This window comes from Delphinapterus leucas, chromosome 1, assembly GCF_059928025.1.
Source record: "Delphinapterus leucas isolate spDelLeu-1000000601 "Yukka" chromosome 1, BTC_Dleu_Yukka2, whole genome shotgun sequence".
In the NCBI taxonomy this organism is placed as follows: Eukaryota; Metazoa; Chordata; class Mammalia; order Artiodactyla; family Monodontidae; genus Delphinapterus; species Delphinapterus leucas.
The window spans coordinates 115,607,448-115,634,973 of NC_143129.1; the positions used below are offsets into that span (position 1 = coordinate 115,607,448).

General features: G+C 43.4%; 2 protein-coding genes across 2 annotated transcripts in view; both read left to right on the forward strand.

Annotated features, from left to right (window-relative positions):
- The window catches only part of LOC149750715 (uncharacterized), a 101,913-nt gene extending 93,844 nt beyond the window's left edge, over nucleotides 1-8,069 (forward strand). The window contains exon 3 of the mRNA XM_089920165.1: nucleotides 5,235-8,069. Coding sequence (XP_089776291.1) covers nucleotides 5,235-5,276 — 42 coding nt within the window. The 3' untranslated portion in view covers nucleotides 5,277-8,069. The remainder of the gene's footprint in view (nucleotides 1-5,234) is intronic.
- A 241-nt stretch (nucleotides 8,070-8,310) lies between these two features.
- DDAH1 (dimethylarginine dimethylaminohydrolase 1) overlaps nucleotides 8,311-27,526 on the forward strand; it is a 153,834-nt gene continuing 134,618 nt past the window's right edge. The window contains exon 1 of the mRNA XM_022580939.3: nucleotides 8,311-8,975. Within this exon, the coding sequence (XP_022436647.1) occupies nucleotides 8,421-8,975 (555 nt within the window). The 5' untranslated portion in view covers nucleotides 8,311-8,420. The remainder of the gene's footprint in view (nucleotides 8,976-27,526) is intronic.

The window sequence follows — 27,526 nt, forward strand, 5'->3', positions numbered from 1 at the left end:
AGGCCAAGGAACAGGGAAGCAGCAGAGATGTGAGTGAGGGAGCCATCTTGGAAGTGGACCCTCCAGCTCCAGCTGCCCTGACAAAGTCCATGAGGATCTGAGATGAACCACCTGGATAAGCCTTTCCCAAATTCCTGATCCACAAATCATCAGCAAAATAAAAAGATTGTTTCCAGCCCCTAAGTTTGGGGGTGGTTTGTTATGTAGCAATAGATAACTGGAACGAAGAGTGAGAAAAGTGAATTCATGAAGAGGAGGAGCTGAGAAAAGATGATTCAGAGGAGAAAATAGGTGAAGGGTGAAATAAGAAATATATAACAACCACCTCAGCAGTAAGTGTTCAAGGAACAGGGATGGTGAGACTATCCATAAAACCACTAGAGGCTTGCAAACTCCCCATTTATGCATTTACCACATCCAGACTGGGGCAGGGGAGGGGGAGAAGGCTTCTTGGAAGGAGTGGTGCCTTCACTGAGTCTTAAAGAAGGATTAAGAGTTGCTCAAGCAGGGATGGGGTCAAGCATGTTCCAGGTGATAGAATATGATGTGCAGAGGCCCACATAAGAGAAAAATGGGGAAATGACCAGAATGAGGTTGGGGAGGGGTATCTTGTGGGCCATGATAAGGCATTTGGACTTCATTCTGAGGGTACTGGGAAGCCACTGGAGGATTTAGGCAAGAGAGTGGCATGGTCAGATTTGCAATTTAGAAAGATCACTCTGGATAGGAGGGCTGTGCAATAATCCAAGAGACCAATGATTATTTTCTGGACTTGGTGGTGGCAGAGTGGATGGAGAGACATGGATGGATCTGAGCCATTTTAAGGAGACTGATCTGTCAGACTTGATTGATTAAATTTGTAGACAAAGGAGAAACTGAAGCTAAGAATAAGCTTCAGTAAACTGGCTTGAGCAACAATCTGTGTGGATGGACAAGAGAATGGAAGGGGAGAAGTAGCAGACTGAACAGATCACGATGAACTCTGTTCTGGGCATGTTGACTTTGGAGTTCCTGTGGGACTAAACAGGGATGTCTCCCCTGCAGCTCTGAAGCTCAGGAGAGACCACAGCACCAGCAGTGATAGTTTGGGCACGAATGGCATTGAGGTGAGGTTGGAAGTCATGGGCCTAGATTAGTCCACCCATAGGAGGGAGCATTTAAAGTTGGAGGAAAGAAGAGTGAAGCTAGAGATCTAGCCTCTGGGAAACACCAACACTTAAAAGCAATGAAACAGAATCAGAGAGAGACAGAGGCAGAGAGACAGAGAGCTAGAGAAAAGAAGCCAGGAGACAGCAGTGTCACTGAGCAAAAGAGGAAAGCTGGAAGGAGAATTCCTGGGACATGTGTGATCTAATCCTATGTTAGTTAAAACAATTGTGGGTTGATACCAAATGAGCAAACATGACAATTCCCTGGTATTGCAAAACTAACATTTCATTGCGCTTCATAAGAAAATGAAGCAACTTCATTTCATAAGGAAATGAAGGGGGCTTATCAGAGCCTCAATCTGTGTCATCCCTACAAACATATATTTGAGTATGGTATAATCATGAAAATACTTCTGGAAAGATAATATTGCAAAAAGCTCTGAGAAACTGAAAAAAAAAAGATTAAATGGCAGGGTCACACTAATGTCTGCATATCATCATAATACATCACAAACTTGTTATTCAAACTCAATACATTTATGTAGTACTTTGGACTTTTCAGGATACTTTGATGATCTCATTAGCCCCTGATGTGGTTATAATGAACTAGATGACTCTGGCATCAATGGGTTATTACACTGCTAAGAGAACATAATAAGCAGCATAAAAAGAAGAATATAGACAGAGTTACAGAAGTTCAGAAAAGGGAAATGTTGCTTGTGTGGGAGAGGGTGAGCTTTGAAAAGCCAAGAGCACTTACTGAATGATTACACTGTGCCCTGTTGCTGAGGTAGGCACCGTATGTGTTATCTCATTTAAAGGACGTGGGTATGTTGAGTGTAGAAATGGGCATTTTACACAGAGGTAGATGGCAACTTTGGTATTCATCATAGTGTCTGGCACAAAAGCGCAATAGCTACTAATATTTGTGGCTGTCATTCATTGAGTACTTCCTGGTGCCAGGTGCAACCCTTCGTACACGCTGTCACATTTCAGCTTCAATGCAACCCACTTTACACATAAACTCAAGTGACTCACACAAGTGAAGTCCCTGGTGAAAAACAAATCGCATACTCAGCTAAGAATTTTGAGGAGAATTTAATCATGGGCTGGCCAAAAAGTTCGTTCGGCTTTAAGTAAAAAATAAAAGACATTTTTCATTTTCATGAAGAACTTTATCGAACAATGTATTCACTAACCGAGCTAAGTTTTTGGCCACCCCAATATTTCCTTTAAAAGGAGAAAGTTTTTAGAGGTGTGGGTAAAGAGAACCAGTAAGGGATGTTGAGGCACCCAGAGACTAGCAAAAACAGGAAGTCATTACCACCCTTAGATGGAGATCATTTAAGGAACGTCATTAAGCAGTTCAAGCTCAGCTGCAGTAAATTGGCCACTTTCCAGAGCATAGAAGTTAGCAATTCTCACTTTGCTGCTTTCATCGATATTTTTACGTCAAACATTATGTCACGGTTATGTTGGATCCCTTGATCCCTTCTGCAACTACTCTGACCAGCATTCACAGTGCCAGCAAATACTTTGAGAAACTGGTGAGGGTAGATGGCCCCAAGCACAGCCTCATTATGCATTGAATATTGCCAAATGCTCTTTCTGAAAATGCTGAATTGCCTTTTCTTTGCATCCTTTTTTTCTTTCTTTTTTTAAAAAATAAATTTATTTATTTATTTTTGGCTGTGTTGGGTCTTCGTTGCGGTGCGCGGGCTTCTCATTGTGGTGGCTTCTTTTGTTGCAGAGCATGGGCTCTAAGTTCGTGGGCTTCCGTAGTTGTGGCTCGCGGTCTCTAGAGCGCAGGCTCAGTAGTTGTGGCTCTCGGGCTTAGCTGCTCCACGGCATGTGGAATCCTCCCGGACCAGGGCTCCAACCCATGTCCCCTGCCTTCCCTGTGCCACCAGGGAAACCCCCTTATTTTCTTAATATTCATAATGTCGTGTGCTTAAAAGAGGACTTTAAAGTGTGCTGTTTACTACTTCCATGTAAGTAGTCACATAGGGTTATCAGAACCCAGCCAGGAGCTAGAATCGCCAAAAAGAGGGACCACCAGACAGAAGTTATGGTTATAGAAGGGTTGTTGCTAGAACCATGAAAAAGCAGGAAGGGAGTAAGAGGAATAAATATGTTAACCTTCCTTTCCTCTTGCCCTCCCATCTCCTGTAAGTGCCGCCCATTGGCCAAAGCCAACAATAACGGGATCCCAGGTGATACAGTCGATGAAGGTCAGTCCTCTCGGGCTCAGAGTAAGACAGAAAATAGTGAAGCATGGGTCTTGGGCACACCAAGATTACACAACTAGAATGCGGGAGGGACAGGAGTCAAAGTCAGGTTTATTATGCCTTATTGACTGCTTTTATGTATTTCTCTTCCATACATGTTGCAGGTGCTTGGTAAATATTTCTTTAAAGAATGAATTCCCAGGTGACAGCTGAAGAAACCAAGGTTAGGAGGGTATGCATCTTGACTTTAGGAACCAGAACCCTGGAACCATCTCCTAGTTTGTAAAATGCTGCCTGCCCATTTGACCAAACATAATTCACTGCTTGTATGTCAAAGGAAATCTGCAGCAGTCGGCTTCCTCCACAGTAAATCGTTTTGTGTCAAACATAATGATTCTTATCTGGCAGCACTGACTTAGTGTCAGAATGCAGACTTATGGAAGAAAAAAAAAAGAAGAATTCAGACTTATGGTATTTAACTTGATCTAGTATTTTTAGTACTTGGGATGGATGAGGACACTTGAGCCCTCATTCTCTTTAAGGACTCCAACCCCTACCCTCAAACACTGAACCCCAGTGAAAGCAAATCTTGTATTTGCTAAAAATGGAGTAAGAAAGGAGTAAGGCAGGAATGTCTCTTTTAATCCTGAAATAATTGCTATCTAAAATTGACTTCAAATGCAGGTCCAGAAATATTACCAATGGAAAAGAAAAATTGCCTCTTTATCAGTCAGTGTCTAGCTAGGAGAATATAAACAGCTCTAGGTATTTCAAATAGAGGGAATTTAAACAGGGAATTAGTTACAAAGATCTTGAAATGTGTGGAAGACAAAAAGGAGCAATTTGACCATAAGTCCCACAGTGTAATTCACAATTACATCCCCAGTACCTGGTATGTAGCAAAGGTTCAAAAATGTGTATTGAATCTATGATTACACTTGTGAGTGAGATTTGGTCTATCAACCTAGGAAGGCCATGGGTTCTGCTGGAAAGCATTAAGGTACCTATATGACTCTGATGATTCAATGGATGTATGTGGTTTGGCCTTAGGTAGGAAATCATGTTCAAAGCCTTCTGAACCTGTCAATGCTACTGTATAGCACAGAGAATTCTATGTTCTGTGATAACCTGTATGAGAAAAGAATCTGAAAAAAAAATGAATATAAGTATAACTGAATCACTTTGCTGTATACCTGAAACTAACACAACATTGTAAATCAACTATAATCCAATAAAATTAAACAAAAACAAAAAAACAAAAAAGCAAACAAAAAGAACCCAAAAGCTAAAACAAAAAACCCTCAAAACCTGTCAATGAATAATATTTAATGAGCAACTACTAGGTACGAGATACTATCCTAGGCACTTTTCTAAGCATTTCGTATTATTAACTTTAACCGTCCTAATAACCCTATGATAATGGATTCACTGTTTCCAATTTCATAAATTAGGATGAAACGGAGGCAAAGAGCTTTCAAGTAACACAACTAAGATCATACAACAAGAAAATAGCAGAGCCAAGCTTCCACCCACAAAGTTTGGCTTCAGAAGCTACAGACTCCACACCATATGTCTGTCCACTGCTCAAGTGATGAAAGCTTAGCCTACCTTTCTACCATTATTTTCCATTTCCCCCATTGTACTCTGGGGCATAAACCAGCTAGCTATTTCCCCAACCTGTTTCCTCTCCTTTCTGGGCTCATAGAAGACTATTTCCCAGCTCTTCCCTTTGGTTACTAAAGCTGTGTGACTGAGTCCCAGCCAGAGGAAAGTGAGCAGAGGTGATATGTACCACTTCCTGGCCTGGCCCATTAAGCCTCTCACATGTGGTGCTGAATGCTCTGTAACTTTCTTTCAGCTTGAGGAAGGTGAGCATGGTGAACTTGGATGCCATATTTGAAAGTGTTGGAGCCACAAAATGGAAGAAGGCCAGACCCCTGCATGTCACTTGGAGAAGAGTCAGGAACCAATCAAGACATTCTGCTAGCCTTTAAGTGAACAACAGATGAACTTCTATCAACTTTATTCCACTATATGTGTTGGGGTCATTTTGTTACAGCATCTAGAATTATCTTAACCAATACATACAGGATTTGAACTGATCTATCTATTGTTGCATGAACACGCATTTGGCTTTTGAACATACTTTTCCTTAGAATTCTCATTCTATCCTTCCAATTATTCACATCCTAAAAATTATTCAAGGCCTAAAAATTATTCAAGGCCTAAACCTTCAAGCAGCTCTTTTCCACTCCCACTAGCCACTGTGATTTCTTTTTCCCATAACTTCCTATAGCACTTTGTTGATTGTATCTCTCATGTGCCCTTAGCATAGCTCTCACTTTGGATGTCTTGTTTTCCCAGTAAGCTCTTCAAGGTCAAGGATCATGTTTTAATGCTTCTCATATGTCTCTGAAGTACATAACATGGTGTTGCGCCTTGAGAATTCTCAATATCTGTAGGGAAAATGAATTTATATATGTATTAGACTTAATAAAGCCCATTTTCCATTTGGGCTTTATTCCATTTCCATTTTCCCAAAAGTAGCCCTTTATCACTCAAGCAGGAAGGCATGTAAGAAGTGATTTACTGGAGTTCATGTCTTTATTATTCTTTTCACCAATATACACATTCTAACACTTTTGGACAACTGCTTAGAAGAGACAGAAGGCATGCTTATCAAATTTCAGATGACACAAAACTGGAGGTAATAAATAATGCACAAGATGACAGAATCAAAATGAGGCAAGTTGGAATGAAGATAACATTTAATAGGGATAACTGAAAAATTAGATTAAAAAAAAAGTGGCCCAATTTCAGTATGGAAAGACAGGGCTAACACCAATTTATAGGAAAAATCTTTCAGGTTTTAATTGGCTGCTGGGCTGACATGAGCCCAGAGTGGATACACGGGACTTTGTTTATAATTAGGTTCAGGGCACTTGGTGGCAAAGTATTCAGGCTCTAACAAGGCACGGGCATGAATTAAGGTTGCTAGGTGGAGACCAGCTGGAGGTGGATGAAACCTCAATGTTAGGTAATGGGGGAAAAAAGGTCCATATTTGGGCCTGGGCAAGCTCAGCACATAGGGCAACTTTCACCTGTAGCATTGGTGGGAATCCCCTGCTGAAAACACCATCAGGTGATTTCTGGACACTAATTTGGTGCCAATTTAGTATCAGCATGGATTCCCTGAGAGTTTTGCCTCAGAAGTAGAGCCCAGTAGGTCTCAAAGGTTTGTTATTTTACTTTTGGTCCCACTCCCCAGTGTCAGGGTGACAGCTGTCCTTCACTTAAGACCCCTCACTTTCAAAGCTGAGAAATGCCATGTCATCTGGATAAATTCAAGTCACCCTTGAGAGAGGGGAGAGAAGGCAGATCACATCTCCTCTGTTGCTCATTTGGGACAACTGTTCCAGGATCCTTAGCTAGATCTCTCCTAGAAACCTACATTTCCTAAAAACTGGTATCAGAGTTCTGACAAAAAGGCTGTGGCCTTGACCTTGGCACTGGACCAGCAAAAAAGCCAATACAATCTTAGGCAGTGTTAATAGAAGCCTAGCACCTGGAATAAGGGTCCTGCTGTAGTCTGTGCAGGTCAGGCCACAGGAAGAATTGTTTCTATTCCAGATACCATGATTTAAAAGGGATACAGGCAAACCACTGTGTATCAAAAGAAAGATGACCAGAATGTTGAAGGGATTTAGAAACCAATCACTAGTTACTTTTTGGTGGTTCAGGATCAAGGCTTGGAGTGGGTCAGGATGGCGGGTGGGATGCGGTGTCAGGTAGCATAGATAGCAGAACTGTCTTCAGATATGTGAATGCTGTCCTGTGAAAGAATGTTAGCTAATGCCAGAAGGCAGAACTGGGACCAGTGGGATTTAAGCCCACAATGAAGAATTTTTAACTGTGATAACTCTTCAAAAGTGGAATACACTTTGCAAGTAAGTGAGGTTTAGAATGTTCAAGTAAAGATCTGGTCACTGTCATAGATGTTTTAGCTGGAATTCCAGAACATTGAGTGGGAATTTAGATGAGAGGGTTTCTAAAGTCCTGTTCAAATCTAATGTTCTATGATCTCATCAATCTTAAAATTAGAAATATGCTACAGAACGTGAGGAAAGAAGATTATTACCTGAGATTATTTTGGAGTTACTACCTGAAGTGGATCTTCCCCTCAAAAAGAGCAGAACCCATGGATTATGTAATCTGCAATGCGTGAGAGAGGAAAAATAGAAGCTTAGTACCATTAAGAAGGGAAAGGAACTCCCTGAGGGGCATGAAAAAAGAAACGTTCAACAAATATCTCGGGAATTCCACGGAGTCTATACAGGCCTGAGGGAAAGGCAAGGGAGGAGTTTGGAAACCCTCTTTCCCAGTGACAAAAGAGTTGTGATGCTCCACGTCTGAAACTGCTCAAGGTGAGCGCACATCTATCGTGGAGGAAAGCACACTTGGTCTTTGCCTCCCTACCTCTGCGGGCCCTGTAGGCAAACAGAATCACATTCTTAGTAAGAACGGATTGTCCTTGAAATACTGTGAGTTTCCAGATGTCTATGTCTCTCTATATATGTGACTCTTGGGCTCCTCCTCTTTCTTTCAGACAGGAAGAAATAACATTCTTTTAATAATCTAGAGTCTCACGTGGGGTGAGGGGTCATCTGCAGAGAAAGTCAAGGTAAGGTGGACTTGGGTTTGAAGACAGATTCTCACACTAGGAAATGGGGGTGGAGGTGGGGCGTGGTACCACGTGCTGGGCAACCTGGGAGCAGGAGAGTAGGGAGAGAGGTCAAAGTATCTGTCCACAAAGGAATCCCATCCTTTGCTTCCCGACCACCAAGAAGATCCCACAGTCGTTCTGTCCAAAACATAGCCCGCTCTCCAAGTGCGCCTTGGGTCCACGTGAGGCGTGCACCTGCGGCGGAACACAGGTAACGTCAAGTCCGGGTACAGCGCCTTTTGGCCGAGCTCCCCTCACCAGCGCGCACCTCTTGCGTTGCCGGCTTCCTCGGCCGCCGCCTCTGGCCCCACTCCTCGTGCGATGCTCGCCACTACAACTCCCGCCTCAGCTGCCGCAAACCCGAGAGCGCCAAGTGGGCGCGCGGGTTGCGCGCGGGCCGGCGCCCGGAGGTCTGGGCATGCTCAGTCGCGCGGGCAGGGCTCCGGGCGCGAGCCGGGCTCCCGCTGCACCACATTCATCTGCTGCCAAGGGGAGCCGCCGGGCGCTCGCAAGCTCGGCGCGCGCTGCCCGCGGAAGACCCGGCTGCCGCGCCCCCCGCCGCCTCCCCGAGTCATGGCCTCGCTCGGCCATCCCGCCGCCTTCGGCCGGGCCACCCACGTCGTTGTGCGGGGACTGCCCGAGTCCCTCGGCCAGCACGCGCTGAGGAGCACCAAGGGCGACGAGGTGGATTTCGCCCGCGCCGAGCGGCAGCACCAGCTGTACGTGGGCGTGCTGGGCAGTAAGCTGGGGCTGCAGGTGGTGCAGCTGCCGGCCGACGAGAGCCTCCCGGACTGCGTGTTCGTGGAGGACGTGGCCGTGGTGTGCGAGGAGACGGCCCTCATCACCCGCCCCGGGGCGCCGAGCCGGAGGAAGGAGGTAACTGGCCGCCCGGAGACGCGAGGGGCGCGGCCGGGGACGCGCGCCGGGCCCTCCCGCGCCGCCCGAGCCGGACGTGCTGGGGGAAGCGCGGAAGTGGCCCCCGGGCTAGTTCCGAACTTCCCATTTGGGGGAGACGGTGTGTGTGCGAGAGAGAGAAGTTCATTGTTCACGCCTCCCGGCTGCCGGCGCAGCTTGGGTGCCTTCTAGAGGAGCCGACTGAGTGTGGTGGTGCGGACTTGGGCAGGTGGGTGGGGTGGGGAATCCGCCTCATAGGCATTTTATTTGTAAAGATTAAAAAGCAGCGAAGACAGTGCAACTCTGCTCGTTTCCCAGGGAGCGGGGGCAGGGAGGGGTGCCGTTCCAAGCGGGCGGGCGGAGCCTGGGCGAGGGCTCCGGGGGGGCCGGTTGATGACCCTAAACCCCCAAGTCCTGCCAGGAGCTGGGAGCAGGGAGGGCCAGATGAATTAACGGTCGATGCCCGCAGACGTGGGTCGTCCCGAGTTACTTTTCGGTGCTGGAGAGTGAGTCCCGCGAAGGGGACTGGCAAGTGAATGAATGTAAGAAGACTGGCCTGTTGCTGAGCCGCGGTGTCTGGGTTTGAAAAGCAGAACTCGGTGTAGGGTGTTGGGTGTGTGTATGTGTCTGTGTGTTTAATTGGAAATGGTGGTTTCACAAATTCAATAATTTTTATTCTCTGTATTTTTAAGCTCATAGCAATTAGAGCTTTTTGTGTTCTCAGAGGATGGTGACTACTTTAAAATATTGCAGCTTGTGAAAATGTCTGTGATTGCTTTAAACACAAGGTAGGTTAGTGGGGAGAGACAAATAAGAGTGAGATTGGATTTTAAAATGACTTCCGGCCTGGGATTCTTCTCATTGCCTGCTAAGAGCCCAGGGTCAAGATTCTTGGTTGCTATTGGCATCAAGTGGCATTGCAAGAAGCTGGTGGTTTCTTTCATATCTGGAGGGTTAAGGATTTTCCCTCCCTATTTTTCCTTTATTCGATTCGCATTGGAAATGCCTCATAGAGCTTGTAGTTAAAATATGCTTCTTCTCCACATGCTTCACTACTTGGTTGATAGAACTTTGCTTGGTCTGAGAGAATAAGTATATTTGATTTATTTCCCACTAAGATAATCAGCTTTTTTTTTTTTCACCCTGCCTTAGCAGAAAACCAAAAGAGTAACAGGTCTCATTCTCTTAGCTCTTTTATCTCCTTCGCCACCTCTCCATCTTTGAATCTGTGAGATGACCCACTCTATTTTAAACTGATAAGCATGTAACTCCATTTGAATACTTTCTAATGTGTCCTAGGCCATATGACAAAGCTGTGGTTTGTGCTTAAAAGAGTAACATAGATTTTAAAAACCCTTTCAAAATGATACTCATTTGATGTGGCTGGTCCAATTTCATGTTGAGACTGTCATATATTTAATCATCCATTTCATTTTATTCCTATAATAAAACCTTTCAAATTTTGGCCTTCCTGATACTAAAGTGGGCATTGATCTGTCTCCCTGTCAGATTTTGAGGCATACATTTTAAATGGGTTTCACTCTTCAGGCTGGTGGCCCACTGCCAGAGGCCACATAGTGTAATGGATAAGAACATCAGACTGGATCTAATTCTGTGACCTTAGCGAGTATCTCTTGCCTCAGTTTTCTCACCTGTAAAGTGGACATAATCATACCTATTTCATAGAATTGTGGTAATAAATTTATTAATCCATCAGAAATATAGAGGACAGGACATTTCATAAGTGTTGGTCGTTATTATTCACTTACCAATGGGTCGTGGAAGATTTACTCCTTGAGCAGCAAGAAGTCTCCTGTACACTGATGCAGTTACAGTGACATTTCCCTTTCCAAGGGTGAAGGGGAGTCTTCTTCAAGCCTTAGGTTCCAGCCTAATCTGCTCATTAGCACTGCCTCCCAGCTCAAGTTTTCTGCAGGTGTGTGGTCCCGCCCCAAAACACCTTTGCCATTGCACCTGATCTGGGTTCCCAGAGTAATGGGTCTTCCAGCCAGAGAGGGGAATGCGGGCAGTCATGTTGGGTGGGGTGCTTCAGAGATTTCTTTGAAATCTCTCACAGTTTGCTGCCTACATTGAAGTTAATAAATTCTTGTTAAATGAATGAACAAATGAATTAATGAAATGCTAATTAGCTAATACCAGCAAGCTGATAATAATTACTTCAAGGATTTCTTGGATTGTTTTATATATATATATATATATATATATATATATATATATATATATATGTATGTGACACCTAATTCCCTAACTGAAACTCCACAACAGCTGAGGCATTATATTAAAATTATTAACACTGATCTCCTGTCTTCTCCCTCTGCATTCCATTTTCCACACTGTAGCCAAGTTGGTCCTTCTAAAACTCAGATCTGATCCTGTTCCTCCTCTGATTAAAATTCTAGAGGGGCCTCCACTGAGCCTGATAAACCCGTTGAGCTGGGTTCTGCTTGCCTTTCCAGCTTCAGTTGCATCTCTGACCCCACCCGAGGTGCCTCCCAATTCTTGGCTCAAGCCAGGTTCTTTTTTCAAGCTCACCATGCTGTTGCTTTTATGGGTGTACATTCCTCCTTTGCCCAGGACATTCTTCCTCCTTCCTCTCCTGCATTTTACCTGGCTGTTTCTACTCATGCTTCAGTTCTCAGTTTACTCTTACCATTAATATTATTAGCTAATCTTTATTGGGTGCTTACCATTGGCCAGACATTGTGCCGGATTTATGACATGCGTTTCATTGAATGCTCACGTCAAATCTTTGAGCTCATTGCTATCATTATTCCTGTTTAAAAGTTGATGAAACTGAGTCTTAGATTAAATTGCCCAAGGTTATAGAGTGGAACTAGTGAAACCAGGATTTGAACTCAGATTTGCAGGACTCTAAAGCTCTAGTCCCAACTGTTGTGATATTAGATCTCACCTTCTCAAGCATTAGATTGGTTGTCCTTTTATGAGCACCTCTGTACTCCCTGTTATGGTATTTATCATACCATATGGTAATTGCCTGTTTATCTTTCTGTACCTCCCACTATTATGAAAACTGTGAGAGCAAGGATCATGTCTGCGTTGTTCAACATTTTATCCCCTGGGCCCTGAACACAATAATCATGTAGCAAATAAATTTTGTTGAACAAATTTGTTCATGATTTTAGGTCAACCTTCGTTCTCCCTCATTATGACATATTTGGTGTTTTGCAAGCATTTCTAGTCAGCGGAGTCCCACAAGTTTCATTACAACTATAGGTGATTTATAACTGTTTTTCTCTCCCTCTCCCTTTCCGTGCCTCTGTCTCTTGTTGTTGTTTTGTTTTAATTAAAATCCTGAGAAGTTTCTTCTTAATCAAAGCATCATGTTATATTTAATGACTTTTCTTCCTTGGAAGAAAGGACTGAGAACCAAACTAAAGAAAGTAACGCTTCTGTGAAAGCTCAGTGTTTGCGATAATGGGGCCTCCAAAGATTAATAAAACACAGACCCTGTCTGCAGCAAGCTTAAGTTTTAGTGAAGAAAACTGCATATAGAGAAAGCGAATAATATTACATGTCTAAGAACTTTGTGTCTTCCGGAATATGAATGTCTTAATACGCTTAATTTTTTTTTTTTTTTTGCAGTACGTAGGCCTCTCACTGTTGTGGCCTCTCGCGTTGCGGAGCACAGGCTCCGGACGCGCAGGCTCAGCAGCCATGGCTCACGGGCCTAACCGCTCTGCGGCATGTGGGATCTTCCCGGCCCGGGTCACAAACCCGTGTCCCCTGCATCGGCAGGCGGACTCTCAACCACTGCGCCACCAGGGAAGCCCTATGCTTAATAATTTGAAGACAAATTAGCCTTAAGAAACCAATCATTTTAAATGAATCCAGCTTACATTTTAGAGGGGGAAAAAAAAAGAAAGTTAACTTCTAAATGTCAAAGTCCAGTAAGCAAATATCTAAAAGCTATGACAGTGTGTGAGGATTGGGTTTTTTAAAAAATAAAAATTTTGTTTCAATTGTACATGTCCGCAGTACCAAATTCAAAAGGTACAAGAGGATACACGGTGAAAGTAAGTCTTGGACTTCCCTGGTGGTGCAGTGGTTAAGAATCTGCCTGCCAATGAGGGGACATGGGTTCAAGCCCTGGTCCGGGAAGATCCCACATGCTGCGGAGCAATTAAGCCCATGTGCCACAACTACTGAGCCTGCACTCTAGAGCCTGCGAGCCACAACCACTGAAGCCCAAGCACCTAGAGCCTGTGCTCTGCAACAAGAGAAGCCACCACAAGGAGAAGTCTGCACACGCAATGAAGAGTAGCCCCCGCTGGCTGCAACTAGAGAAAGCCCGTGCACAGCAACAAAGACCCAACTCAGCCCGAAATAAATAAATAAATAAATTTATTTAAACAAAGAAAGAAAGTCTTGCCACCCTTACCTCACCCTTGTACCTGACTACACAGTTCCTTTCCTCAGAGGCAACTACTAGTGCCATTTTCTTGAGTTTTTTTTTTTTTCCAGAAAGTTTTTAGTACTTAATAAATGATTAACTGACAGAGTTTACTCAGGAAAATTGTGAAATATATCCTGTGCCCTTTCACCCCTCTTTCAGGGCCATTCTGGGGTATTTGGTCTAAGAGAAAACCACACAGACTCATTCTCACAAAGTGATAATGGCTTTAATTATCCTTGCCTGGAGCATTTGCACTGTTAGGGACCTCTTTAGGAAGAAGGCGATATGCTTAGCACAAAGTAATAAATCTCCAAAGTGAAAATAAACATTGAGGGGGGGAAAGGAGGGCATAAACGGAAGAGGTAAGCAATACATATTTGCATAGTAATTCCCCTTCTATTGGGGCGCTTAACTACTTGGACTTACGTATTTGGGTCCTGGTTTATTCTTTGGTTAGGAAAAAAGCATAATTATATTGATCCCAGAGGCAAGGTGAGCATTAAGACCATGTCTAATGACCAGCCAACTTATGTGTGTGTGTGAATCCCCAAAGATGGTGTTATTATTAGCTCTATTTAAAAGATGAGGAGACTGAGTCTCTGGTAACCAAGGTTAAGTAACTTGTCCAAAGTCACACACAGATAATAAGTGGCAGAACTGAGCTTCTCATGAAAGTATGAAGGTCTTTTTTGCTTGACGTGCTTGTTGCCAGTTGTGCTTAATCATAATAGATCATTAAATCAATATAAAACTGCCACCTGAATATCATTTTACACACTAACGATATACAATATAACTTGGATATTAACTAAGTGAATCATTTTACTTCCCTCCTCTCCTAGATGAGAGTGGATTATTTTCATTTTAGTTAAAAAAATAATTCAGGCATTTACATGAAACCCACAAATTGCCCAGGCACACTTTACGCATAATTGTGCCTTATTTACCAGCCTACTGGATGATTGCTTTTTTAAATGCACACGTGTCCTCAAACTTCGGTTTAACTTCAGGTGAGTAAACTACCCTAAACCATAATTAAAAATTACCCTGATTCTCACCAAGCTGGAACGTGAAGGCGCTGGAGACTCTTCACATGGCGGCAGATTAAATGGTTCTTGATAAATTGTCACCTCCAACTGGTTAGAACAACTGTTCTCTTTCAGGGTGTTTCTTTTCCAACTCTTCTACATGGCCTTGGCAATAAACGTTTGGAAATTGACGTGTTGTCTTGGGAACTGGGACGCATCCCATAATGTAATCTACTCCCATGCAGTTGATCTTGAAAGCCTTGAAAAGAAAGAACATAATGATGAGTAGGGAGTGACTTCTATTAGATACTCTCAGCTGAAAATGAACTTTCTGCAGAGATTCCTAGAATCATTATAAGACTAAGAAGGCAGCGATGGATCCCTTATAATTCACATATGCTGGGAAATTGCTTTTGCATGTTTTGAATTCTTACTGAGCTCAGATTTCTTCAAAATTAGGTATCCAGTCCATTAATATAAACCACAACACAGAAAAATCTACTTAAGACTTTTGAAAAGATTTACCTTCTACTGTCTTTGCATCGTAAATAAATTATTCATGAACCTCAATATAAATTTGGAAATGCACGTTTAAAAAATGAGTGATGGTTATTATTTATTTTATGGCATTTGCTGTTAAAATCTGTAACCGCTTCAGAAAGCCTAGTTTTCTGACTGGAGATCTGGACACGTGGTAGAGTTCATTCCCCTAATCAAGAGGTGCCATAATAAAGGATAAAATAGCTGAAATCTTAATGAGAAAAGGTTTCATTTATATCTTATACAGAACACAGTGCATTGTTCACCCCAGGTAGTAGAAAAATATTTATTTACTGTAATGCAATCCCTGATGTTGCATCAAAATGCTCCCCTGACCTTTGAAGTTGACTTTCACTGCTGTCCTTAAACTGATACTAGGTATTTAATCTGTCAGAGTCCTCAGGTGCATTTCATAAACAGGCACTTTTCATCCAAATGGACAAGCAAGAGTAATCTCAAACAACAAATCGCATTTAAAAATGTGTGCGTGTAATGCCATCCCAGTTTACTTTGTCATTGTCAAATAATGTAATAATATACATTGTTTTCTTGAAACTGAGTGCTGAGGGGTAGTAGCACGTAGAAAGGAATAAATCACCAGACTTTAGACTGCTGTTTCTAAATGTCTAGATCATCTAAGCAAGTATGACCAGAGAAGTGAGCACAGCAGACTACGAAGATAGATGTACAAATTAGTATAGGGTTGGTTTAATTTTGCCCAACAAATCAAACTGAATTAGTTTAACATAGCAAATTAAAGCGAATACAACTTTTAGTCTGCTTTTGTAGCTAGATGGGCTTATGGGGTAAGCTGTCATTCTAATGACGATGAATATATCAGTATTTTGCTTGATCTGAATGTAAGTAAATCTTTGACTTCATTAAAAATATGTTTGCTTTGATTCCTTTATTCTTTTGTTTAAGAAATATTGAAGTTTTCTAATTTGCTTCTGGCAGTAATGATGAGTGCCATGATTGCGTTAAAAATGACTGTGTTGGGCTTCCCTGGTGGTGCAGTGGTTGAGAGTCCACCTGCCGATGCAGGGGACACAGGTTCGTGCCCCAGTCCAGGAAGATCCCACATGCCGCGGAGCGGCTGGGCCCGTGAGCCATGGCCGCTGAGCCTGCACGTCCGGAGCCTATGCTCCGCAACAGGAGAGGCCACAACAGTGAGAGGCCCGCGTACCGCAAAAAAAAAAAAATTAAAAAAATTTGTGTTTTTGAAGGCAAAGTCACAATAGTTGCGTCACTCATGTAGTATGTGCCTTCAGCAACTGCCTAGACCCAATGTTTGGTGGTGGGGAGATGTAGGTGAATTAGATACCACCGTTGCCCATAAGGACCTCACAGTCCAGCTAGGAAGGCAGACCAGTGGCAGACACTTGCAGAACAAGAGGACAGGGTTTTATGCCAGAGCTCTGTCTGGTGCTGTGGAACCTCCAGGGGGTGGATCTGACCCATACCAGGACTTCTCAGAAGAAGTGACAATTGAGTTAGAAGTAACCAAGGGAAGGCAGAGAGGGGCAGCCTTCAGAGATAGAGGGCACTGTGAGATTGGATGAGGGTGATGGTACAGTGAAAATTAATTTCACTCATGTCGGGAAGGATGCAGGATTGAGAAAAGCCCACCTGTGGTCCCCTGATCTCTGAGATTTCAATTCCTAGTTCCAGATTCACCAGGAGAACCGCATCCTTAACCATGTTTCCTGGTTGGGGCCCAGAGGGAACTGGCTGCCTCGCACACTGCATTTCTGACTGCACTCCCATCTTTTCTCCTACCACGTGCTCCATCGAGGTCTGGCATTCCTTCCAGGATTCCTGAATAGCACAGTTTGGGAGCGATATAGTCTGCCCTGGAGTGGACTGAAGTCCACTCCAAATCTGAGATTCATTTCTTGAGGTTGCTAGAATGTCATTTGGCTGGGTAGTAATTTTTCCCCTTTGGCCCAAAATGTGCACATTAGGGTGAGTCAAGCAAACCCAGCATCTGCCATGTACAGGTATATAATATTATCCATGTCAGTGGCAGGTAAGAGAAAACTTTCCTGTTTGCTGTTGAAATGTGTTTTTATTCACAAATCTTTCCATCTTGGCAGTAGACACCACTGAGTCTCACATTAATATAAATCAAGTGCAGCTGAAACTGAGCATGCATTTATAATCATAGGCTGAATTTTGTACAAGCTACAGAAGGCTGCACGGTTGGGATACAGCACTATTCTAGATATTAGGAGACACTGGTTTTTATTTTTGCAGTGATAATGAGATCTAATATTCTTTCCAGCTTGGAAATGCTGTACTTTCCTTTTGGAACTCAGGGTGTGTTAGGGTGGAAAGTGGAGGGTGGGAAAGTGATAGGGAGATGGGGACATTATAATAATTTACATTTGTGAGATGGGATTGGGGTTTGATGGATAAAAAAATACTGGATTTTATTCAACCCAAGGCATTATACTTGTTCTACTTAATTAACCAATCATTTAAACTCACGCCTTGCTAATGATAACCCATTATGAGATGAAGTTGAATTTGCTAACTCTATTTCAAAACCTCTGCTTACTCCGCCATTTATATAGCACATTTGATAAGAAATTTTTCCCATAGAAAATGTTAAATAAAGGCCATTGAAAGAGCATAAGATTCCTAGACCCACATGATTTCTCCCGTCACACATCACTGTCATCAGTGTCTACCAGCGGATGTTTCTGTGATGAGTGTGAATCAATGGCCCAAAGAAGTGGATAGAAGTAGATACAAGACATGTGCTGTGAGTTGTAACTAAAAGTCTTGACGTGCCCATAGCACTTCTTTCTTATAAATCCTCCTTACGTATGTACTGATTTCCATCTTGTGCTGAAAATTGACCTTTGTTTCCCAGATTTTGACTTCTGTCTTCCAAAAAATGCGTACAGTTATTTTTCTGAGTAAACATAAAAAAGTAAAAGATACTCATTTAAATGTAGCCTTTCTATAGTAAGCTGTGTACAGATTAAGACTGTGACACAGTAAGATATTGATGTAATTATTTTTTTAACTTGGAGATATGCTTGTTGGCAAACTTAGACATTTTTAGCCTGAAATGATTCAAAAAATTGAAGTTAGTTAAATAATCTTGGTACAGTTACAAGATAGAAGAAAAATACATCCATTTTATTCTTTGAATTTTTTTTGAATCATAAGGGAACTTTCATTTTACAAGGAAAGAGTAAGGTAACTAAAGCTTGGCTTTGGGTCATATTTTAGGACATTTGTGATATAGAGGTATTATCCAATTCAAGAGTTTTATGTGGAGGAGTTTAAATCTAGTGCTGTATTTTGAGGTACTCAAATCATTTTTGCTCTTGCTTTTGGTATTTTCCTAACTTTCTGTGTGCCATCTTAGTCCTTTATCAAGGGTCCTGGTTTTCTGGCTCCCTTTTCTCTGAAAGATGCACTGTTGGGAGAGAGAGGGACCCTAGTCAAAAAGGGCACTGGGGGCTTCCCTTGTGGTGCAGTGGTTGGGGGGTCCGCCTGCCGATGCAGGGGACACCGGTTCGTGCCCCGATCCTGGAGGATCCCACATGCCGCGGGGCGGCTGGGCCCGTGGGCCATGGCCATTGAGCCTGCGTGTCCGGAGCCTGTGCTCCACAACGGGAGAGGCCACAACAGTGAGAGGCCCAGGGGAAGGCAGAGAGGGGCAGCCTTCTATACCGCAAAAAAAAAAAAAAAAAAAAAAAAAAGGGCACTGATTTCTTCACTTTTCTCTGTTACTCTCAAATTAAACATCTCTAAAGCTTTAGGCCTCCCCTAATCTCCAAGCTTCCCCAAGCCACCCCAAATATATAAGTAGTTTAACTTGGAATAGAGCACAGCTTCAAGACAAGGCTTTTAGTACAGAGTGTGTGTGTGTGTGTGTGTATCTTCAAATTGCTGCTCTCCACGCACTATCATGGGGTCATGAAATCAATTTAGTGAGTCACGTCCAGCTCTTTTATTTTTACTGTAATAGAATCAATAGAAAATGTCAAGAGTACATGACAACATAAGGTCAGTATTTTTTCATGAAACCTTTCACTTTATACATTTGTGTTTGTATTAATTAGGAATATAAAATATGTTTCTTACTCTGAGTCATGGTAAGAAAACAGTATAAAAACCCACTGTATCTCCTTTCAACCAGACTGCACCACTCAGCCTTTTGTAAAAATTCTAGAGGGCTATGCCCATTGGCCCCAAAGTTCTCAGAATCATGGCCCAAATCCCAAACGCTTCTCTATGCATATCAAAGAATACCGATTTCCACTTGCTTGGGTTGACTTCTTACAGTGATGATGTCCTGGCTGTTTGGATCCCTGTCCATCCAACACCAACAGCAAAAAGCATAATTGGGGAACATGAGGAGGAAGAAGACTGTCAACTTGACTATTTGCTGGGAGCTGATTCTACTTCCCCTTCTTTGGTGACATTCTAAACCAGTTAAGGGATAGTTACATTGACCAAGACGGGAAAGCATAGTTTCCATCTGAACTTGCATCTTTTTCATGTTTTGGAGAGTAGATTTGGTGGCAGCATCAGACCCTGATCCCCTTGCGTCAGGAGGGGTTGTGCTCCTGCATCTTCCCAGCTGCAGCCCCCAGGTGGAAGCTGAGATCTGCACAGATGCCAGGAGACGTCAGGGACCAATGTCCGGATTTGTCCTCTTGGAATGAGGACAGAAACTCAGAACACTTTGTTGTTGTTGCTCAAAGAACCCTAGAATGTGTCAAAACACAGAAGGTGCTAAAACAATTATAATGTTCAAGTCATTCTCAGACCACTTCCTAAAAGGCCTAGAAGGGACCTTGAAAATCACTGCTTTCATCAATTTTTTCACACATCTGTGACACTAAATGGGTGTAAATCCAGCCTCTATGGAAGAATGCCCAAAGGAAATTTAGTTTTCTTCCCCAAGTAACTCATTTGGGGAGTTGGTGATGATGTCCATTAAATAGGAAACATCTGGATGGATGTATAGGTTGCAGTTCATTCTGAGAAAGTGTATTTGACTGGTGAGTAATGAGCTAGTTTGTGACTGTAGGGAAACAGAGCATCAGTTTTTCAGTGGTAACCCCCTTTTCACAGCTGAGCAGCCTATTACTAAGGGTGGAGTGTGCTCCCTCACACATGCTCTTTCGTCCCTGCCCCACCCCCAAAAGGAGTGCTTTAAAAATTTTGATAAGAGACATTAATGATAGAGGCAAACGGCGTGTGCCTATGACTGGACAAATCGTGTGTTTGTAGGGAAAGGGCTTAGAAATGTGCATCTTGGAGCTGTAATTACATGAGAAAAAATGGGTAGTGCGATTGTCATGTTTGTGTCTGCATGTTTCTTTGTGAGCACTCAACTGGATAACTGAAGCCTCTGAGTGGTTTGCAAGAAAACTGAGGATTAATATTGCTTTTAAACTGGACCCCGGAGAGAAGCTTCTTGGTGAGGGGGAGGAATGATAGGGATTTAAGTTAGGACATTTTCTTGAAAGTAAATGCAGGAAAACATACAAGATATGAGGCCCACTGGCCTCAATGCAGCTGAGGGCTCAATTATGATTTGATACACGCTCCCTGAAACACTCACCTGTCCTGAGGTCAGCCTAATGACTGGAAATTCCGCAAATGTAACAGCTACTGTCCATTGGCCTGTTTAAAACATAAACACAAATGCGTGCGTGCGCGCACACACACACACGTTCTGAATCAGGTTTGGATAAAATCAGTTTTCTAACAGCGCCTTCCTTGTTAATAATGCTTCGTAGTAATGTGGGTCATCAAAAATGATTAGAGGGAATCTTGAGTCACATTATTTTGGTGGAACACTAGCCAGGAGAACTGGGGTTTTTTTGTTTGTTTGTTTTTTTGCGGTGTGCGGGCCTCTCACTGTTGTGGCCTCTCCCGTTGCGGAGCACAGGCTCCGGACGCGCAGGCTCAGCGACCATGGCTCACGGGCCCAGCCACTCCACGGCATGTGGGATCTTCCTGGACCGGGGCATGAACCCATGTCCCCTGCGTCGGCAGGTGGACTCTCAACCACTGCACCACCAGGGAAGCCCGAGAACTGTTTTTTAAATGAATTCTACTTTTTCCCTGGGCTCTTTCAGTCTATGATCACCTCCATGTTGCCCTCCTTTCTTCTTGGTTTTACCCTTTTCTGGAGCTGTCAATGGAGAAGAAAGAGCGTGTGCAATTCCTGGAGCTTCCCCACCCTTCTTTACACCCCTCTGGTTGGGGAGTTCCTGCAACACCATGGATTTGTCCTCATATTCTGGGTCTGGCTAGTGACTGTCAAAGTACAAGTTTCAACTCATAAGTGGATCATAAAGTCAACCTAGTGCATCACTCTACATTTTGTTTTTTGTAATGAACTGGAATCAATATTTCTGATAGAAATATCAGAGTGTGTGCATAAGACAGCCATGTATTGTTTCATGTAACTTTTGTCTCCTTTATTCACATAGACACATATACATGTTCCTTTGTTTGTTGTGGATCCCAATGTAGTGTATTTCAATGACTGTGGGTCATTGACATCGAAATCTGCTTATCTAGCAGACCAACATGAAATGTAAATACTATCATTTTAGTTTTTGTTGACATTCTTCGCTGTTTGCAGCAACAATAGAATTTTGGTGTGTGTCAAAGGCACTTGACTTTCATTGAGCAAATGAGTAGCTTGATCTTAGGCACTCCTTTCATTACCTAATAGAAAGGTAAGGCCACTCATCTAAATGCAGCAAAGTGCTTGAGATGGAGAGGAAGAGAAGAAAAGCAAACAGTGGAAAGGTAGTGAAAAAAGAGTTGGAAAGTCTTGGGCTTTTCTCAGTGAATAAGCATTTTCAGATATCAAGGACTCCCTCGCATAAATGCTATAGAGTATTTCTGTACACTTAGAAGTGATATGTTCATTTGTAAAACCAAGTATGATGTTATGCTGTTACAGCCCAGGACGGCAGGTGTTCAGAAAGCACACCTCTTATTAAAAGGGCCGCATTAGAGCCCTGTGCACTTTCATGTTTTGTGGACTCCAGCCTCGTTTCCACTGATCCTACTCTCCCCTGCTGCCCACTGATATGTCCACTTGCATCTCCAGCTTGCTCCACTCCCCAAATCCATCATCGCTTGAGGTGCCTAATTGTCTTGGGTACTTCAGTCATCATCCCGGCATGCTCACGGGTCACACAGAGCCCGGCGTGTAGAGACACATGCCTGTTTTTAAACTGACTCAAGAGGCAGACTGACTCCTGCAACATTCCTTGAGCTGTGCTCTCTCCTCCTTTCCATTTGCCCTTAGAAGGGGTGGAAGAGGACAGCTGTGAATTCAAACTATGGTTCTCCTGCTTATTAGCTGTGTGGCCTTGAGCAAGTTGAGCTTCAGTTTCATCATTTGTGAAAACTGGAGTAGTTTTGATGACCCTATAACTTTGTTATGATGATTAGATCCATTTACATGTTCAAGTGTCTACATGTTCAAGTAGCTCTTGCAAGAGTATCTCTTCCATCAGTGATCAATCCCTCCTCTTTCCGTGGTTATCCGCTTTCTGTCTTTCTAGAGAGCAGTCATTCAAGCCCCTAAGGATGGAGGCTATGCTTTTCTCTTGCTACTTTCTCTCCCTGGAAATTGGAGACCTCTGTCTCTTTGGCTGTGGGCTTGCTGCCTGGGGCCTGCCCAGACGAGAGTCTGCCTAGAGTTGGGATTCACGGCTCTTGTATTTTGGTCTCCTGTGCTGACTCCTCCTGAAACCTGCCAGGAGGTTGCGAAAGCCATTAGAAATATCCACTTGAGCCTCAGTGGGGGGGCTGGGCCAGTCCCCCAAAGCTGGTGCTACCAAAAAAGGCAGGTGTAACGTGGGCCCTGGCTTTCTCTCAACCCCATTTTTTTAGGAGTACGTCATCATATTCAACTGAATCAAAATATACTACCCTTTCTATAATTCCTCTTCATCCTCTGATCTTCTGAGTAAATGAATAGTTAGAGAATTTCTCCCTTTAAGCTTACCATTTGAACTGGTTGTGTATGGGTGTTTAGATTTGAATTCACATTTACAACTCCTTTACACATTTAATATCTTTTCCATTTTTAAGAACTTTTAAAATTCTTCTTACATTACAAGGTGAAATTCCACCTGGAGTTGAGTCTTGGTTCCACTTCTCTGTTACATCATCTTGGGCAATTCACAAGTTTCAGTTTCCAGTAAAATATCTTTTTGCCTGTCTCCCAAGGATGTTGAAGATCAAAGTGTTCCGAATACTGTGACGCCCTCTACAAATATGATTCCACTGGTAACACTGTTATGTTGAGTGATAGATTGTATCTAATGGTAGTAGTAACATTATTATTTAGCAACTGGAGATGTCCAGCTTATTCTTGATGATGTCTCTGAATAGATTTGACCAATATCGCTATGACCACTGTGCTCTGATAACCCTTTGAGAGGGGGCCTGATAGAAAAGAGACTACCCTTAGCAAGCTCCAGGCAGCTCTAAAGATCTGCTACTTGTTAGCAAGGCCAACTTGGGCAGATAACATTTGGGCACAGTTTTGTCATCTGTCCAAAAGAGTACATGACTTTTGTTAGTTCAACAAGCAATTACTGTCATTGAGTGCCTGCTGTACGTAAAACTGAAGAAGTAAACAAATATGACGCCTGCCCCGATGGAACCTGAAGTCTAACTGGGGAGATAAACATAAAATAAATAATCACAAATATATGTGTACTTCACAACGGTGGTAAGGACCTACTGTATAGCACAGGGAACTATACTCAACATCTCGTAATAACCTATAATGGAAAAGAATCTGAAAAAGAATAGATATATATGTATAACTGAATCACTTTGCTGTACATGTAAAACATTGTAAATTAACTGTACTTCAATAAAAAATAATAAAATTTTAAATGAAAATATTTTTTAAAAAGTGGTAGGTGCTGCAAAAGAAAAGGATGACTTTCCTCATAATGTTGTAAAAGGTTCGTAAGAGACCTCAGCTGGAAAGGGCCTGAATGTCAGTTCTTAGGGAAAACCTCTTATTAAATAGCAGGCAATAAATGTTTGTTGGTCAAATGATAAATAGCTGGCTGAATATGGTGTTACCAGAGAACCTCCCCCCGGCAGTAAAGAGGTAGGTTGTCATTGAGCAGGACCTGGACTAGAAGTCTTCAGACATCTCTGCTTAAAAGCTGTGTAGCTGTGGGCTCATGGGCGATTGCTGTGGACTTCAGGATTCCCCCACCACCCCGTAAACTGGGGTGATGCTGCTGTCTGTCACCCTCTGTTGTGCTGAAGTGAAGAAGTGAATGAAAGCACTCTGTAAGGATCATGGTTGTGGGTATTATGTAATGGCTGCCTCTGAACTCTAAACCCAGCACCTGTAGGAACGGGCCATGGCCTGCCCTGTCACATCACCCGAAGACGGGTCCCCAGCCCCACAGTCCTCTGCAGAAGCCTTAGGACCAGCTCTTGGGGTCCCAGCCTGCCTGAGATGGCTCTCAGACCTTTGATAGCAAGATCTACAGCAGTGGCATGGAGTGTATCTGGCTTTTTACCCCATGTTAAGGGACTAGCTAGCTTATGGGACTCCTGGGAGAGCCCTCTAGCTATGAAAGACCAAGGAGACCAATCGTATCAGAATATGCACCCTCTAAGTAAAGTTTGGGCTCTAGGTAGGCTCCAAGCACATGGGTGACTACCACTTATCATGTGCTATGCTTGCTGCTTTGTTTACCCCACTTCATCCCACCCTTATAAATCCCCCCCATTTTACAGATGGGAAAACTGAGGAGAGGTTACTTGACTTACTTGTGGTCAAATGCTTACTAAATAGTGAGATAGGGAGACAGGTCTTTCTGACTCCCAAGCCCAGGCATTAGGACCCCTGGTCCTAATACCAGAGAGACAGCAAACTACCATGCTGACCATTAGAGAATTTGGGTTAGCGAGACCCACAGCCATAGGCAGCTGCCCCATCCGTTAGTGAGGACATCAAGAAGAATGAGACAAAGGCTTCCTTTCTGAAGACAGAGTTTCCTCTCGGCAACTGCTTATGCCTCTATCCCTCATCCATGAGGCCAGCCCAGAAACCTTCCCCACCCAGCAGAATCACAGAGGGCCGGCCAGTGTCTCCAGCCATGCATTTAGTCTGGGCTTAATATTTGTTGACAGGGTTCCTCGCCAAATAATTAAGCAACCCATGGAGAACTTTGACCTTACCTTGTATGTGCGGGAGGGCATGCTGAGTAAGAGTCTGAACAGGAATCCTGGGAATGGCCCCAGCTCGAGGAAGGAACCCCCTCCACCCCCGGCTCTTTGGAGTAAAGAACAAGGGTTAATTTCATCCATACACCCTCATTGACTCTTGCTCAGTCTCCCCAGAGTCGATTCAAAGGGAAAATTTATGTGAAAGGTAGGGGCACAGATTGTTACTATTCTGGAAATAGATGTTACCGTAACTCTGCGTGTCCCTGTTGATAACACAGACCCCAGGTCAACAACACAAACAGTACAAGCCCCAGTGCAAGCAATAAGACAGGCAAGCTGCAACTTTTCTAATTCCTGTGCACCTGCGTTTTGGTTGAGGGAGCGGGGATGCACATAGAAGTACGCCAGGACATTGTTCTCCCTGTATCTTAGGGGAGGGAGGGTAGGCTTGGCATGCCTGGCTTTGGGTCTCAGCATCCCTTCACCCCACAACTAAGATGCTGAGCTTTTGTGATGGCTGGGTAAACCCTTGTCTCCTTACCCTCCCTCCCTCTTTGGTCTTGCTCTGGAGACCAGTGTTACCCATATTCAGGCGAAACTAATGCATTACCCATGCCATTGCCCTGTTTGTACAGCTCTGGTTTTATTCTTATGAATATCCCCTCTCCCCTCTGTAGAGGACTAGAGTCTTGCCCCTGTACTCCAGCCCCCTGGGGACCTGCCTCTGGCCAGCTGTGACTTGCATACCCTGCAGTCTGCCTAACTCTGCACCATCACACGTCCTCACACCTCTCATCCCCACCTCCCACTGGTTCCTGCCACCCTGCTGTCCAGAGATTCTGCCCCACCTGCTTGGACTTCCACCCACCAAACATGTGTCTCCATGTGCCCCCATCTAGTTTTCAGGTTCATAGACCTGTTCCAGTGTGACCCACCTTCTCCCAGTTAATCCGTTCACAAGAAACAATAGCAGTAATAATATCGTTTATCATGTATTTATTGTGTAACAGCAGTTTAAATCTGTCATTCTCACCAGCTGTCTTGGTCCTGTTACAAGCTCTTGGAGCAGTCTGGCTCTTAGCAGAGGAAATTAAAGGACCCCTTGGTCAGTGGGTCAGTGGGTCAGCCTCATCATTCCTGCTGTTGGCCTGTCCTGTCATTACCCTTGCTCATTTCCTATGGTGAAGTTGTGCCCTGGTTCCATTAACTAGGTTTATATCTTGACCCTCTTTGCTGATTTTCTGCCTGGATCCTCCACAGAAGACCTCAAGACTGACCTCTAGTCCTTGTGTGAGAGAATCCCTGAAACTTATTGCCAAGCCCTCTGGTGCCATATTGTGCTAGCCCTCTCATACACCTGCCTGGTAAATGTGTCAGGCCAAACATCAGCCTGCCTTATGCTGGGGTGAACCCACCACCCCGATCCCTTTTGCTGGAGCTTCTGATGCCCCTGTGACTCTAGAAGTTTGGGGTAAGCTGCCTTGACTAAGGCATATACTTAATTTTTCTTCTCCCTCCCCACCTCCTGTAATAATGAGCTATCAATTAAATGCTACTTTTCTGGCTCAGTTTAATAAGTAAATTTATTCTTTGAATTCTCACTAAAGTGACTTTAGTATAATTTAGTTAACTGGCATTTTCTGGTAGAAAAGTAACCTTACTGTGTTTAATTGAACAGATTAAAATGTGATTATCTCAGTTGTCAAAAATATTTTCATAGATTTCCTAGTGGTTTTTTTAATAGAAGAAAAATTATTCACATTACTGTAATTCCATATGGTGCAAAACTAGAACAAAGTGATGCAAATCCTTGGACAGAAGGGTCATTTGAGTCACTGGAGTGTCCCGAACCACAGTGGGAACTTAGAGCTGTTATTGATGCACAGCACATTTCTTCGGATTCTGACACCACTTATTTATATAGATGTTTTTCATGTGAATATTTGCGCTGAAGGAGAGCAATAGACATTCACTTGTGAACAAAGGCGGGTGGTGGGAAGGGGAAATGAAGCCTTTGTAGAACTCTAAAATAAACCAGGTTCTCAGAACCTCTCACTCTTAATAATTCCTGCCATTCTTTATCTTAATAGGACAGAAGTCATTGAGAGAATTAGAGAGCAGGATTAGCAGCGATAAAAACATGAATTCTGACTGGTGATCCAGAATAACAACTTGAAACGAATGCACCTTGATGTTCTTACCAGAAAGGATGATGAAGATTCCGACTCCTGATCATAATTGGCTGTTATGTACTGCTGAACACACAGCACTGTACAAGGCCTCCATGTCTTCCTTGGGTTAATTAGAATAAGTGATGAACA